The 16514-nt window shown below is 49.8% G+C and overlaps 1 protein-coding gene across 9 annotated transcripts; it reads right to left on the bottom strand.

Moving 5' to 3' along the window:
- Positions 1-507: 507 nt before the first annotated feature.
- On the bottom strand, positions 508-10468 carry RNPS1 (RNA binding protein with serine rich domain 1). Of its 9 annotated transcripts, XM_036408930.2 has the most exons (9): positions 10288-10395; positions 9855-10035; positions 6949-7136; positions 6553-6708; positions 5753-5944; positions 5367-5469; positions 4961-5114; positions 1721-1862; positions 508-1365 (listed from the first exon to the last, which is right to left on the bottom strand). In XM_036408930.2, the coding sequence occupies exons 3-9, from the start codon at positions 7017-7019 to the stop codon at positions 1266-1268; spliced, it is 918 nt and encodes a 305-aa protein (XP_036264823.1). In that variant the 5' UTR covers positions 7020-7136; positions 9855-10035; positions 10288-10395; the 3' UTR covers positions 508-1265. The 9 variants fall into 9 exon arrangements, with proteins under 9 accessions (XP_036264823.1, XP_036264819.1, XP_045427376.1 ...); XM_036408926.2 differs by lacking the exon at positions 9855-10035 and having other exon boundaries at positions 10288-10438; XM_045571420.1 differs by lacking the exon at positions 9855-10035 and having other exon boundaries at positions 10192-10307.
- Between the last annotated feature and the right edge of the window lie 6046 nt (positions 10469-16514).

The raw sequence follows: 16514 nt of genomic DNA, 5'->3' as shown, positions 1-16514 counted from the left end.
CATTTGCTTGAAAATATACCCAATAAACAAAAAAGATGATCTGAGAGGCAGGGGAGCAAGTCTTTATACCGCCTGGCAGGACATGGTCTTGTTCCGACCATTCAGCTTGCACAGTGAGCACAGGAAGGGTCAAGTGCAACATCGGATAATTCGAACTTTTGTTCTTTAACACCTTAGGTATTTCAAAATCTTCCTCTTGGAACAAACCAATTTATGATGAGGAAAAAGTTTTTTCCATAGTACCAAATATAGCAGCAGCAAAGACCCATGTTTCCAGTCAGGCAGAACTAGAAGTTCCTGGGAATATAAAGGTGATAAAACATCTTCCTCATGTATGTCTATGTGGAGGAGCAACCCAACTGACCAGTGTTCTTGTTTGATTTTGGAATCAAACGTGACTTTGAAAACGAAGCCAATTAAGAGCTTAGGCAGCCACATGTCCCTCACAATCTTAGCTATCTTTGGGGCCAAGAGACAGGAAGAAAGCAGTGAACCAAACACTCAATCTGCATTCAATTCCTAGATTTATTCAACACAATTCTTTCACTCTACACACCAAAGTATAAACACATTATCTAAAATGCTACAAAGTTACAAAAAAATTCAAAACAGAAAATTCATAGTACTGACTGTACAATAATAGCCGAAAAAGCAATGTACACGTTGTCAAGGTAACCCCAAAAGCCACCGCGAAGGGGGAGGTCTGTGATGACCTTGCAGAGCTCTCAGTTTGCTCACCAATTTCAGAGAACAGAGGTGCCACATGGATGATGTACATGAGTACATGTGAAAACAGAACCATTTACAGCAACTAACACGGGATGTTTCTCTAGAGGTCAGAACAGGGGAGCACAGCCAGGTTAAGAGGAACAGCAGCTGCACAAAAGCATGTCCTTTCCCGAGGGATCCTCAGGCTACTAGACAGGCCCTCGGTCATCTATGGAATGGAAATGTGCTCCCAGGCGGGGCAGCACTGCTCCCTGGACCCTGCTCTGTTCCTGTTGGCTCTGCCACCAAACTGACCCTCAGAGACTGGAAATGTGGGAACTTTCTAGCTATGAAACTGGAGAGCATCTTCATAGGCACAACCCCAAATCAACAACACGTCTGCAGCCAAACTTGGCCTTCAGAGGAAACGTCTCAATGCTCCTTTGGAAGCCTGCCCCTGAGTGAGGATTTGTTTCCTACAGACTCTCCTTCAGCTAGAAACGTGACAGGACTGAGTTGGAAGGTATGAATTCCGGGGCAGAGCTTCGGCGGCTTGCTTATCGGGAGGAATTGGAGCTGGAGCGGCTCCTGTGGCGGCGGCGGCCGGGGGAGCGGGATCGCCGGCGCACGGGGGACCTGCGCCGCGGGGAGCGTGACCTGTGGGAAGAGGAACAACATCAGACACTGAAGCTCACGCCATGGAAGCAGCTCTGCATCCTGGACGCTGGCTTCTTTTTAGAGCAATTTTGTACAGCTTCCTGGTTCAACACTTTGAGTCAGGAAAGCTTGCAAAGGAAAGATGTTTTGGAGTTTCGGTGCAATCTGCAAGGGCCACACCTGGTGGTCTCTTTCCCTTTCCCCTGCTGTAATGAACATGAGCTTTGAAGGCGCATCATGGTGTGTGTGCACTCCTGCATGAGTACACGTGGGGCTGAATAAATCCCAAAGTCATTACTGTCACAAAACAAACCCAAACTGCGCCCGTCTCCTGTGGAACCCCAAACTGACTCACCTTCTCCTCATTCGCGGGGGGGACCGACGCCACATGGGAGGCGGTGGCAGCATTCTCCTGGGAGGGCTGAATCGCCTGGGGGGTGGCCTAGGCCAGGGGGCCAGCACAGCAGTGGCCGTGATTTCCTGGCCATCAATTTGTCCTGTTGAAAAAAGGGTCAAGTCACAAAAGATCTAACATGTCCCTAATCACGTCAGATGTAGGCATACCATGGAAGGCAAGACAAATGGGCCCTGGGAATAAAGACAAACTCAACTCCTCACAGAAATAACCACACAATTACTATCATTGAAGGTTTCATTAAGAAAACTGTAAGTGGCCGGGACCGGTTTGGCTCAATGGATAGAGCGTCGGTTTGGGGACTGAAAGGTCCCGGATTCTATTCCGGTCAAGGGCATGTACCTTGGTTGCGGGCACATCCCCAGTAGGGGGTGTGCAGGAGGCAGCTGATCGATGACTCTCTCTCATCGATGTTTCTAACTATCTCTCTCCCTTCCTCTCTGTACAAAATCAATAAAATAATTAAAAAAAAAAGAAAAAAAGAAAAAGAAAACTGTAAGTGGGCCTAGAACATTACTGGGGACTCAATCTGATGCACTGGGATGGCCTCCCAGGGTCAACATCTAAAGAACATGCTGGAGAGAGATGCAAATCAAAACAACAATGCGGTACCATCTCACACCTGTCAGAACGGCCAACATCAACAAATCAACAAACAAGTGCTGGCGAGGTTGTGGAGAAAAAGGAACCCTCGTGCACTGCTGGTGGGAATGCAGACTGGTGCAACCACTGTGGAGAACAGTGTGGAGTTTCCTCAAAAAACTGAAAATGGAACTCCCATTTGACCCAGTGATCCCACTCCTAGCCCTATGTTCATAGCAGCACAATCTACAATAGCTAGAATCTGGAAACAGCCTAGGTGCTCGTCAGCAGATGATTGGATCCAAAAACTATGGTACATCTACACAATGGACTACTATGCTGCCATAAAAAAGAAGGAATTCTCATCATTTGCAGCAACCTGGATGGAATTGGAGAACATCATGCTGAGTGAAATAAGCCAGTCAATGAAAGAGAAACATCACATGACCTCACTCATTTATGGATAATAAAGAACATTATAAACTGATGAACCAAAGATATAGAGACAGTAAAGCAACAAGCAGACTGTCAAATTACAGCAGTAGGGTAGGGAGATCTGGGGGAGATAATAGATCAACCGAAGGACTTGTATACATGCATATAAGTACAACCAATGGACACAAAACTCTGGGAAGGGAGGGTATGTATGGGGAGAGGCAATGTTAAAATATGTACACAGATAATAATTTAATAAAAAAATATATAAAAAAATAATTAAAAAAAGAGCATGCTGAAATCTGTAAAACTGAGGGGAAGAGTGTGCCGGCCCTGAGCTAGGCCATGGGATTAGCACCTGAGTTTCCTTCTCAAGAACAATGGGAAGGGAATAGGCAAGAGAAGGAAGGCCAACGAGGGGGTTTCACAAGAACTGAGACAGGGGGAAACTAAGAACACAAGGGATAAGTGGACATAAAATCAGCAGAACCAGGCTTTGAATAAATTATCTAAGAAGTAGGGCTCAGGGGGAAGAACACCTCAGGGGTGAGGGGACAAAATGAAATGAGGTTCAGGAGATGTCAAGTCTGCCCTAAGAGTTTGGAAAAGTGCTCCTGGCCGAAACCAGTTTGGCTCAGTGGATAGAGCGTCGGTCTGTGGACTGAAAGGTTCCGGGTTCAATTCCGGTTGCGGGCACATCCCCGGTAGGGGGTGTGCAAGAGGCAGCTGGTTGATGTTTCTCTCTCATCGACGTTTCTAGCTCTCTCTCTCTCTCTCCCGTCCTCTCTGTAAAAAAACTCAATAAAATATATTAAAAAAAAAAGAAAAAAAGAAAAGTGTTCACGGGGAGGCAGCTTAGGAAAGAGGCTGGAGGAGCCTGCAGGGACTCAGTGAAAGACCAAAGGACACCGAGCCGCAGACCCACGAACCCCAGGGAAGCATACACTGCAACCTCAGTCTAGGAATTGCCCAGGGAACCACGCACAGCTCCTGTGTGTCACCCCACAGGGTAGAGGACTTTTATCTTCTCAGCTCCAACCTTTAAGGAAATTTCAAAGGCATGGAGGGGGTAACTGAGGCATGAGGAACTGTGTTCAGAAGAGACTCGAAAGGCTTATGTATTTTCAGCCTAAGCTGGCCCTGGCACTACCAAAGCCAGCCTGTACGGAATTCATGGCACGGATGATAAAATAACAGAGAAAAATACACCTTCTAGCCAGCTGCCAGTAAAGGCCAAGCCTTTCACTCTCCTTCTGGAGATAATGTAGGCTTGTTCTATTCAATGGTGCATAGCACAATATGGGAAAACACAAAAACCCATCAGAATCTTAAAAAGAAAATGTGGAATATTTATAAATCAGGTACACCTTGGATGTGTCCAAGTCTCTTGAATTTTTAGCAAGTGCACAGATTGTCAAACCTGACTGGCAACCTCTAATATGAAGGTGTAACTCACAAAGCCAAAAGCTGATGCATGCAAAGTGGTGGAATGTAGTTTCTTCTGAACTATACTACTCCCTAAAACAGTTCAAAGGGATTTAAATAAATTGAAACAGATTCAGTGAGCTGGGACAGAGACAAATTATACATTCTTTAAAGACAAAATGAAAACTGGCCATCTGAAACTATTCACAAATGTTTAAACATTAAGATCATTTTGCTCAATACCAAATGGCTGCAAATATCATAAACAGTTAAAATACAAGCTTTTAGAAAATGGGTTAAATTTGTGAATTCAGAAAATTTTAAAAATCCTAAAAATGCTGAAATGTTGCCAAAATAGAAAAATGACTCTCACAGGGAATTAAAGGAAACGTTCCCATACGAAAGTCAAATGGCTCCATTATATCCATAATCTATTCTTTGTAAAAAACAAAACAAAAAAACACCCACATAAAAATCACACCATTCAATTTTAAGAAAATTTCTTAAAATGCTAATGTTTTCATGTCTGCTAATTTTTTTCAATAATGTTCCATAAACATGTTTTTTGTAAAACCACACCCACTGAGTAAGAATTAAAATCCTGAAAGAGCTCAGGGAGATTTGATGTGTAGCCAGGTTGGAAATTGGTCCTAAAGGTCCCCAATGTGGTGGGTAGCCAGTCTTGGAGAGGAGACAGAGAGGGAGTCCAGGAGCGCTGGTAGGGTCACCCACACCCACCTCCATCCATGTGCTTCAGCGCCTTCTCAGCTTCGTCTGGATTCTCAAACTCCACGTATGCATAGCCTTTGGATAGATGGGGGTGCATCCTTTCTACAGGCATGTCAATCATTTTAATTTTCCCATAGGTAGAGAATATCTCCATGATGTGATCCTAAAGGAAAGAAGTGTCACTAAAGCTGAAGCACCAGTCACTTGTGTTAAGAACCAAAGAGTACTGCCCGGCCTCGGTGGTTCAGTGGTTGAGTGTTGGCATTGGGGGATATAGTCACACACACACAAACATACTCCATTAAAATGAGTTAATCAGTGCACTATTTGAATCATGTACCATCCATCACACAAGTCCTCCAAAAGGCTACGTCCAAAGATACCATCCCTGACCCACTAGATTGGGATTCCTCACCTTGGTCACATTCCTGGTGAGCCTACCAATGTGTACTTTGGTGGGTTTAGGGGAAGGGCTCCGCCTTTTCCTTTCCTTTTCATCTCTTTTGGGTGGTTTGGATCTGATGGAAAAAAAATCAAAATACCCAAACAATCAATTTCTGTCAAGCCAAAGTTTAGTTGTTGTTATGTTAACTGCTAGTGTGAGTTTTTAAATAAGGAAACCTTTCCTACTAGTTCATACATATTATCCCTGTCTTAGAAATACTACTGGGACAGAAAGAGTCCTTTGGGTCTACTTTTAGAATAATCACAGTAACTTTATAGCCCCCCCACCCTTTGTAAACATAAAACATTTACAGGTGAGTCACAGTTGGTGAGAAACGGTGCTGGAGGGGAGCTTACTTGGAGCGGGACCGCCGCCTGTTGTCATGTCTACGCCGAGAAGGACTCGGAGAGCCGGAGGAGCTGCTGGAACTGGAGCTTCGGGATGTGCTGGAGCTTCCTGAGCGGCTCGATGCTGATGAAGAGCTAGAGCCGCTGCTTGAGCCAGTGCTAGTACTGGAGCCAGAGCTGGAGGTAGAGCTGGACCGAGACCTGAGGAATAAGGTGGCAGAGGGGGGTGTTACAGACAACAGGGGGGAGCAATGTTTCCCCAGCGCACAAGCAAGCCTGCACCATGCTCCCAAGAGTAAGTAGCTGTGCTCAGTTTTCCAAGTGGCCCTGCGTTCCCCACCTCACACTCAAGCCCAAACCCTCGGTGGGAACAGGAAACAGCATTCACATTGTGCAGTGACAAAAAGGAAGAACGGGCTGCTTCCTACTGACACAGAAGCCCTGTCTACTGAAAGGTAAAGGAGGAGCCTGCAAGTCAGAGCCATCAATTCAGCGTGAAAGGTAACTACAGGCTGACTGACAGAGGCTGGTTTTCAATGGAAGAAAAAAGTTCTGGGCTTGGGCAATACAATCACAACTCTGAATAAAACGCACTTTAGAGAAAAATATACCCCAAGATGTCTCATTCCTCAACATCTCAAGGAAAGAAAAACCAGACACCAACTTCCTATACATAGCCAGAGCAAACCCCAAACCAGTTGGCCAATTAACAATCTGAGTGTGATTTCTGTATAAATAAGACGACGACGAGCACTCTCTGGCTCTTCAGGAGGGAAGCGAGGCCTCTCAGCACGGTCCTGTCAGCCCACCTGGTGCTGCTGCTACCACTGGAAGCGCTGCGCCTCTTTCGAGTTTTATCCCTGCCGCGATCCTTCTCACTGGACTCCTTGGTGGCCCCTTTATCTTTAGAGCGATCCTTGGACTTCTCATCAGAGCGGTCTTTGCGTTTGGAAGGAGAAGGAGCCCTGGATGGTGAAGAAGAGTGTGAGATTGCATTCCCCTTTGATCAAACCCAGAAACAACAGCACAACCCAAAAGAGGGGATCCATGCGGCTACAGATCCAGGCCATCATAGACCAAAAATGAATGATCTGTGGCTTAGGTCACTTCCACAACGTAAGACATTTCCAATCGTCCCCTTTCTCAGAATCCCTAGCAACAAGCACCCCAAAAGTAGCACTAGAAAAATCTGACAGAAGAATTACCTAGTGCTGGACTTTTTATTATTTTCTTTGACTCCTAGCAAGCTCTTCTTTTTCACTCCTGATAAATCCATTCTCCCCTTCTGAGGTGTTCAAAGCAGCAATGGTGGCCTCACTTATCTGAACTCTCACGTCTAACTTGAGTCAGAGAAACGATCCCTAATCGATTGCAATTTACGCCAAAGTGCAGCCTAATAACAAGATAAAAGGATTTACAGAGTGAACAAATTGACAAGGCAACAAATCTACTTGCAGCCAAAAGCTGAGCACACAAGATGGCGGCAAGAAACACAGCAGTGAGTGTCCACAAAGCCAGGAACACCCGGGGACCACTTCCTCAGGGAGGATCCCATCTTCACAGGACACACAGGAGAATCGTCCCCTCAGCTTGTCTTTTCTTAAGGAAAAGATGGTGATGCTGGTCACTGTTATTTTACAGATGGCACAATACCCGTTTTCACTTCTAAATTCGACGATAAGCCCTTCACAATTCCACAGAAATATTACAGCACATTTGCATGCAGAAGAGAAAAACCTAAGTGAATGTGTGCAGCTCTCCTGATAGGCATGTCTCTTTCTCCCTCTCTCTCACATATGTCCTCAGATGAGGTTTAAAAAAGAAGTTTCCTACCCACACACAGATAAATTATCCCATAAGAATATTTTAAAAGCAATGAAACAACACATTAAAGAGTAGTCATTGTAACTATTGAACTTTAGTTCATATATGATAGAGCAAATATTGCAGAAATGTGACTAATAAAATCTAGGTGGTGGTAATGTATTTACTGTACAATTCTTTCAACCTTGCTGTATGTTTATATTCTTTAAAAAATAAAATGCCTGGGGATGGGAAATAGACATTGGAATTGGACGAGATACCACAGGTTAAGTATGTGCTCAATAAATGGCCATTAGTCAATTTTACTCAAGTACAAATTGCTAATTCATTTTGTGCCCTATTTCCTGCGGACTGCTGCCTCAGTAATTCCTGTGAGATTTTGTAAAGTTTGCTTGAGTTGTTTTTTTATTTTTTTAATTGATTTTTCACAGAGAGGAAGGGAGAGTGATAGTTAAAAACATTGATGAGAATCACCGATCAGCTGCCTCCTGCATACCCCCTACTGGGGATGTGCCTGCAACCAATGTACATGCCCTTGACAGGAATAGAACCTGGGACCTTTCTTTTCTTTTTCTTTTTTTTTTTTTTTGAACCTGGGACCTTTCAATCCACAGGCTGATGCTCTATCCACTGAGCCAAACCGGTCTAGGCTGTTTTTTTTGTTTTGTTTTGTTTTTTAAAAATATATTTTATTGATTTTTTACAGAGGAAGAGAGAGGGATATAAAGTTAGAAACATCAATGAGAGAGAATCATCGATCAGCTGCCTCTTGCACACCCTCCGCTGGGGATGTGCCCGCAACCAAGGTGCCTTTGACCGGAATTGAACCTGGGACTCTTCAGTCCGAAGGCCGATGCTCTCTATCCACTGAACCAAACCAGTTTCGGCAGTTTGCTTGAGTTGTAAGCAAACATCTCAGGATGTCAGTCTTAACTACTTTTGTCCCACCTTTTTCGACAGCCTGTAAGTAAAATGGACATAGCACACCCTTTGGGATTCTGTTTTCGTGTGTGAAGGGGGAGACTAAGGGTAAGGTTAACAAAGGGCCTGGCCTTGAACAAGCAAACGAGTGCTCTTTTCTTGGGCTGTAAAATCTTCAATGTTTTGCCTTAAAACATTAATATACTACAGACACCGAGCTGGCAAACCAGATAAGGTTAGTGTCTTTGGACAATCAGTGATTATGGTTAAGACTCTGGAGTCAGCTTGCTTGAGTTAGCTTTGCTGTGTAACCTTGCATAAGTCACTTAACCTTTCTGGGCCTCAACATCTCACCAGGATTATGGTGACAATTACATACCTCATAGTTATCAAGGACATCAATCAAATTAACTCATGAAAGAGACTGGGCATCTAATAAAGGCTGTTTCTTCATGTTTGGAGGCTCTTTTCCCATATAAACCCTTGTCTTCCAAGTGACATATCCCTGAGTGCTCAATAAGTGGACTTGAACAGCTCCCATTCGAATCACTGGGAGCAGCTCTGTTCAATAGAGTCCCAAACATATCCTAAAATTTTCTAGTAGCCACATTACAAAAAGTAGAAGTTAACAAATTATTACCTTTCCAACAATCAGTACAATATCTTAGTAGTAAAAAATTTAACACCCCCTAGTATAAGCCTAAAAACACCTCAATTTGGTACAGTTGTATTTCAAGTGCTCAATAGCCCTATGTGGCCAATGGCTACCTATAATGACTTAAGTGTACAGATTCCTGGGCTCCACCCCGGTTCTAAAGATCTACTGGAATGGACTTTGTGAAAACAAGCACCACCAATTATTCTTAAACACTAAAAATTAAGAACCACAGAGTAAATGAACTTTTTGTTGGGTGTGGCCGAACGCTAAAAAAAAAAGAAAAAAAAAAGCAAAGGTTGAGGTTCTCTGCTCACACAAGTTGGGGTTAACAGCGCAGGACCTGGTTACCTCCCCCATCCTCCGGAAAAGGTGCGCGTCCAACAGTCAGAGAGAGGAGAGAACAATTAGTTAAGTCTCGAGCAGATGGCGTTCAGCTCAAATCTTCCCCATTTAAAAGTACATGTTAGGCACCATTCATGCAAAACAACAAAGAGAGAAAAGGCCACGTATCTCCATTGATTTTAACCTTCCCTTCTGGGTTAAGCCGTCAACCTGAGCTCCGTGATCTCAGGGGCCGTATCCCCAAGGTCTAGCACCGAGAATGGCACACGGGGGGCTCAGTAAACACTCGTGGGGTAAATGTTTGGATTGATGGCCCCGAAGGGAGGATTAGTCGGCACCTATCCCACAAAGCAACTCCGCACCCACCGGGCACGGGCTTCGCACGCGACCTCGCCGCACCCGTTCACTCACAACTCCCCAGTCCCGGCGCCGAACCGCGAGCGCTTCCAGGGCCGGGCCCGGCGTTGCAGGCCTGGATCTTCAGCCCGGCGAGAGGGTCCTGAGGGCAGAGGCCACGCTCGCGGGTGTCCGGTGGGCCTAGCTGGGCCTGCCGCAGAGGGGACGAAGCGAGGCCGCCCTTCCGCCCGCCGCGGCTCCAACTACTTCCGGGCCGCGGCCTCGAACCCTCCCATTCCGTCCACCCCGGGCCACACTCTTTCAATTCCTAGTCCCCGCGCTCGCACCGCCAGGCCGCCGTCCTCACCGTGGGGCCGAGGAGCGCGCCGGCTCCAAGATGCGTCCCGCCAATAGCGGGGCGCGCCCCCCCGAAGGTCGGATGGGGTCGGATTCCCCCACTTACATCTTCCCGCCACCGCGACTTGGTCCCGCTCTCCTCAGCCACTGAGGTCGGCGACGCTCAGTTGTCAGCTTAGGGAGCGGGAAGACGCCGTTCGGCGCGCGGCGATGACGTAAGCCTCTCCGCCAATGGGCGCGCGCGCCGGGAGTGTTAAAGGGCCAGGCGGTTTGTGGAGGGACGCTTTGGGAATCCTTACTCCCTGTGCACGGTTGTGTTGGGCTGGCTACGCGCCTCAGGGGGCCGACAAATTGGCCGCTTGTTGGGGCTGGAAGGCCTGAGCCGCCAGGGCAGCTGAAGGGGCGGCGCCGGTTTGGCTAACGCGGCCCCCTCTCCGTGTGCAGGTATCTGGGCGCACCTGGCAGTTGCCCCGGCGCTAAGCTCCTTTCGGATCTGTTTCGCGCCCTGGGTGGCAGCGGCCTCTGGCTGCAGGTCTCGGAGGCCCGCAGGGCATGGACAGGTCAGCGGGCCGGCAGGTAGGGGATGGGTTCGTGCGGCTAAAACCACGCGTGGAGTGCGTGTTGGCCGTGAAGACTGGGCTTCTGCACTGGCGGGACTCGGCCGGAGAGACCAGACGGGGCCGTGCGGCCAGCACGAACGGGATACGAAAGGCAAGATGCAGAAGGGAAGGCGTCTCTGAGGAGGTGACACTGCAGCTCAGTGGAATATCATATACAAAGGCGTGGAGACTCGTGGGAAGAAGCGAAGGGAGGCCCACGCGGCGGCTCGAAGGCCGGGGCTAGGAAGGTGCAGTTAAGCGGCGGAGGGTGGGGGGAGTAGAGGGTGTGCAAGATACCGCCTGAGGCTTCACCCCACCCCGCCAGCCACCCTCCCTGCCTGTGGACCCCGTAGGCTGGGAGGCACTGGAAAGGCAGAAGAAAAAGAAGGGGTGAGGGTGTAGAGGCCCCGACCCAGCCAGCAGGCTGTTGGAGTACAACTCCAACGCTTGAGAGGGCCAGGTTTTTGGGTTTGGTTCACTTTTATGCCAACCGCTACCCCCCACTTCTGCCCCCCTCCCCCTCCCTCCTCTGTGTCTGGCAAGAAGTCCTTCCTTGACTTATTAGTGGGAGGAAGGAATGTGCACCCAACCCCAGACATTGTCCAGTTAGGTGCTGTAAGGAAGAGACAGCTCCAAGATGATTTTTTTTGGAAGAAGGGATCAGTGTGACTTGGAGATGGATTAGATGTCAACAGGGAGGACTGGCTTGGTGAGGTGGGGTGGATGGATGGTGCTGTGGATGCCCTCTGCAAGTCATTGCTCTTTGTTCCACTGGTGTTCCCAGCCAATGATGGTGACTCCTTTCCCTCCTCCAATAGTGTTTCCCATCCAGGGATGTCAATGTGCCCCTAACACCTCACTCTGTACTGAGGATGTCTGAGGAGTCCCGGACTAATGAGGCATGGGAGGAGCAATCTGCCCCCTCCCCCGTTCCTTCAGTCCCCTCCACTGTGGCACCAATATGTTCCTGGGACTGGGTTGGCAGGTTGAGTCCATCTGGGTTACTGTCTTCCCTTTGGATTTAGATTTGATGGCAGGGATGAGGGGACATTGGAGCAAGTTAAATCCTCTGCATCACGGCCACATCTGCCACGGCCAGGCATGGGAGGGTAAATGGACAGCAGGGCAGCCTTGGCCCTGTGGCAGTGAAGAGGTGTTAGCATTGGGGATGGGGTGGCCTCGGTGGGCCAGGCCTGGAGGTCTGTGAGGAGGCTGGCAGCATGCGGGGGCCCCACACATCCTGGGCCAACCGTCAGTGGGTGCCTGAAGGGCCTTGAACTCAAAAGCTTTTGTCCAGGGCGGCAGTGAACCCAGTTTGGGAGGGGCAGGCCTAGCATGAGGAGAGAAGGATGGGGAAATAATCATTGGCCTGACAGCCCCATCTGCTTATTTATTTATTTATTTATTTAAAAAAATATATATTTTATTGTTTTTTTACAGAGAGGAAGAGAGAGGGATAGAGAGTTAGAAAGAAACATCGATGAGAGAGTTATCGATCAGCTGCCTCTTGCACACCCCCTACTGGGGATGTGCCCACAACCAAGGTACATGCCCTTGACCGGAATCGAACCCGGGACCTTTCAGTCCGCAGGCAGATGCTCTATACACTGAGCCAAACCAGTTTTGGCCCCGTCTGCTTTTTTAAAATGTTCTAATAGAATATAATTTGACATGCATTTAAATTTTAACACATTTAATCTTTTTTTTAAAAATTAGGACCTTTTATTGAATTTATTGGGTGACATTGGTTAATAAAATTACAGATTTTGGGTGTACAATTCTATAACCTGTATATTATATTGTGTAACACATTTTATATAAAATCTGAAAGCATGATTTATCACATGAAATTAATCGAATTTGTTTCTAAATATTACTGATTTTTATCAAGTGCATTATCATCTGGTGAGCTTTAACATTTAAACATCCTGGCTTTTGCCATTTTGGGGATCAGCAGAATGTGTTCGGAAGAAACATGAAAAAAATGAAACTAGAGGCCCCTGTCCTTTCCCCCTTCCTGCCCCAGTGCCAACGTGCTGAGCCATGGGGGGCTGAGGGCTAGGAGCAGGGGCCTTCGGGGACTTTAGGAGATCTTTGGCCCAGATTTGACAGAGGGGGTGGGGGAGGGCTCCTGTGGACAGGGCATTTGGCCACCAGACACAGGTATTTGCAGGCTCTGGCCAGTGTCCTGAGTCCCCCTCCCTTTCCTCCCAGTGCTGAGGGCCACCTGCTGGTGATGTGGGCTGCTCTCCCTTTGAGAATGGACCCACATCAAGTAGTAGACTGTCCCCTCTGCCTTCATCCTCTGAGGGCCTGATAACCTCTGCAGCGTCTGCCCTGGGAGGCTGGTGACCCTGGACACAGAGAGGGTCAGAGATAGGGAGGGCTGTGCTGGAAGTCATGGTGGGCCACCCAGGAGGTTTGAGCAGGCACTGTGACCCCTGGTAAGCCTGCCCTTTTGCCCATTGCTAGCAGTCTCTGTGCCAGGGCAGATGTGGCCCAGCAGGTGGAAGAGGGATTTGGGTGGGGTCAGGGCGGTTGTGATGGCTCGGTGACCTTGGGGAAGGCCTTAGAGAGGAGACAGGTAGGTTACTGAGGCCTGGCTCCTGTCTGGGGTGAATGCCGCAGCCCATCATGAAGGAGCCCAGTTGGTACTGACTGGATCTGAGAGGGCCAGCCAGCCAGTGAAGGTCTGGAATCCTCAGTTCGTGTCTCCAAGATGTGGGGCATCAAGCCCTGAGCCCCACCTCCCAGCGAGGTCCCGCTGCTGTAGGCAAATCGGGACTCTCCCAGGAGGCTGGAGGCTGCCCTCTGGAGGGGCTGCAGGGCTGGGTCAGCTGAGCAGGGGGTTTGGGAGCCTGTGCTGGTTTTAATGCTCAAAGCCCCAAGTTCATTTCTGCCCCAAGGAAGTCAGTTAGCTGCCCACTCTGGGGCGGTCACAGGGAACAGGATGGGCCTGGCCGGAACTGGGTGCCGAGCAGGTGAATGGTGTGCTGGAGCACTGGGTAGGCCTCAGGTTATGCTGTGGTGTTGACTGGTTTTGAGCTGTGTGGCCTGGCCCCCATCCCTCTCCCCTTCCCTTGTGCCTTACACAGCTAGTCAACTTGGAGCTTCTCTGACTCAGAGGCATCTGAAGCCAGCACCTGTGGGGTATGGGCCAGACCCAGGAGTGGGGCCTGGCAGCAGCGTGTGTTAAGGAAGGCAGGCAGCGGCCCTGCTCCCCAGGCCTGACCCCACCGCTTCAGCCCCTCCCCCTCTCTGCTTGACTATGTGAGCCCATCAGGTGGGGATGGGACTCCAGGGCCTGCCTCCTGCCTGCCGCTCAGGTGCCTGGACCTCTGCATTGCTGCCCCTTCTCTGGTCGTCTCCAGGCCCTTCCCTGAGCTCCCTCTCATGCAGGGTCCCTAGAGAGCTCTCTGTTGGGAAGGGAAATGGGTTGCAGGAGCTTAAACATTCTGGGGTTTGGGATCAGACCTTAGCCAGGGTTCAGGGAATGGGCCTTTTGTGTGGAGGGTGGGATATCATACACTTGGCCCACTGGCCTCAGCTGTGGAGTGGGGTGAGCAGCCTAACCCTAACTGTGGTGTTAAGGGGGTGGGGGTTTAACCTCTTGGAATGTTGGGCCATCTCTGAGATGCAAGAGTGGACAGAACTTAGTCCCTCTGGGTCCCGGTAGGGCCCAGGCTATCTCCCCAGGAACGTCCGTCCCTCTGTCTGCTGGTGACACTCTGTCCCTCAGTGCAGCGGGCAGGCTCTGGATGAGTGTAGGCAGCACTCACCTTCACAATGGCCCATCTGTGTGAGAGCGGGGGTCCCACTGGGCCGGGTGAGCTTATGCCAGAGGTGAGCTGAACAGCAGCTGGCACGGGGTGTCACTCAGATGGAGCAGCGGGAATCAGCTGCTCTGGTTGGCTGTCTAGCCTTATGCCAGCCTTTGGAACCTTCTCCCCCTCGTCCCTAGATAGCCTGTGGCTGCCCTTGGACCTGCCTTCCAGCCTCCCCTCCCCTCCCCTCCAGGTGTGGCCTTGGCTCACTCCTTTGCTGCTTTGTGAGACCAGGCCAGGGATCCCGGACTAGAGATCTGGGTTTGGAATTTGCTCAGCAACTGTCCCGTTTGTCTGTTTTTCTGAGTCCCTTCAAACAAAGGGCAGGGCATGGGTAGGGAGAGGCCTTAGGGTGCGGCCACTCCTGGTCTCTGGAGCTTACTTGATGAGGTGAGCTCAGGTGGACAGCGAAGGCAAACATAGGGGGGGTCAGCTTGAGGATGCCAACCTGCCTGCTATAATCATGGCAGAAACTGTAGCTGTGTCCTTGTGTCTGGGTTTTACCCCGTGTCCCAGCTCCCTGCACCTGGTGCAGCCATAGGCCTGCACTCTGGGCAGTGACGCGAAAGCAGAAGTGTCTGGCGATCGCTGGGAGCTGTGCCCTCTTGCTCCTACGCTGCTTTCTGATGATGCCGTCTGGAAGCCTCAGCAGCCCTTGGACCCTGAGAGAGAACCTTGAGGAAGGAGGCCTGCACCTGGATGCAGCAGGCACATGGAGTCTGACTCCCCCACGGAAAGAACGCCTGGACTGCCTTCCCTGGACTTTGTACTTGGCAGAGAAATAAACTCTTTTCTAAACCACTGCAGTCTGGGATTTTCTGATGTGCTCAGCAAGCCTGCTGAAGTCTTCCTTCTGCAGAAGCTGTTCTTGTGACCTGGGGGGTGGGGTCCCCTTTGACTTGTGACCTGCTTACTGCCTGGCAGCCCTTCCCACAGTAAAAGCAATGGAGAGGCTTGGCTTCAGCCCTGCCCCCCAGTAGGGTCTCCCCACCCTTCCCACATGGCTACCCTTTCCTTGTCAGAGGCCCCTCTAAATTCTGGGTGCAGCTGTCAGTCCCTCTGTCCACTGCCTGTTTCAGTTGAGCCACACCATTGGACTGGGCAGGACTTTCCTGGGCCTTGCTCTCGGCCCTGATGTGAGTATCTGTCCCTCAGGAGCCCCGACCAGACCACACAGGGCAGGGAAGGCATGACCTCGTCTCCTGGGTCTCCTAACTGCTTTTGGGGGTAGGGCAGGAGTGGAGTCCCCTGGAGGGCTGTGCCTGCAGGATGTGACAGCTGGGCCCAGCATCTCTAGGGACTGTCTGGCCTGAAGGTCTAGTGGAGAGTGATAGGAATGGGAAGAGGGGTGACAAAGACCACCTTTCTGCTGGGGGGGAGGGGAGCGTGATGTCCACGGCTCCCTCTGCACCAGCTCCTGGGCTCAGAGCTGCCACAACTAAAACCAATCAGGACTGGGTACGTGTGTGGTTTCTTAGGCCCCACTCCTGCTCCTGGAGGACACTCAGCTTCACACCATTTTCAGCAGGTTTTCAGCAGCTCTGTAGGTGATTTGGACACATTGGACTCTAACAGCAGTGCTCCTTCCTGCTGCTCCTGGGGTCCCTTCTCATTGTCCCCCCTGCAGTTACCCAAGCTCCATGTGTGGGTGCAATCATGGGCTCCTCTCACAGACAGTCTTCTGGGCTCTCTCGCACTGTGCTGTGCGCCTGTCCCTCTGGTCCCCACTGCTGCAGCTTCGGCTGTGCCTGTATCATCCTTTCCGCAGCTGCCAGGTCATCTTCCTAAGAAGGACCTCTGATTACTGTCCCCACTTCCATCCTGCCAGTCTCCTTCAAATAATCTCTGTACCTCATCTTCTGTCAATGAACACACCTCTCCCCAAACTGAGGCAGTCTTGATTTCATATG

This window comes from Pipistrellus kuhlii, unplaced genomic scaffold, assembly GCF_014108245.1.
Source record: "Pipistrellus kuhlii isolate mPipKuh1 unplaced genomic scaffold, mPipKuh1.p scaffold_m20_p_4, whole genome shotgun sequence".
NCBI classification, from domain to species: Eukaryota; Metazoa; Chordata; class Mammalia; order Chiroptera; family Vespertilionidae; genus Pipistrellus; species Pipistrellus kuhlii.
This window is presented reverse-complemented; position numbering and strand designations above follow the sequence as displayed.

Coding starts and splice junctions, on each gene's coding strand:
- RNPS1 (XM_036408926.2), bottom strand. CDS start 7,019: ATGGATTTATCAGGAGTGAAAAAGAAGAGCTTGCTAGGAGTCAAAGAA. Junction 5,470..5,752: donor AGGCGGCGGTCCCGCTCCAA/GTAAGCTCCCCT, acceptor TTTTTCCATCAG/ATCCAAACCACCCAAAAGAG. Junction 1,863..4,960: donor GCTGAAGCACATGGATGGAG/GTGGGTGTGGGT, acceptor TTTTTTCAACAG/GACAAATTGATGGCCAGGAA.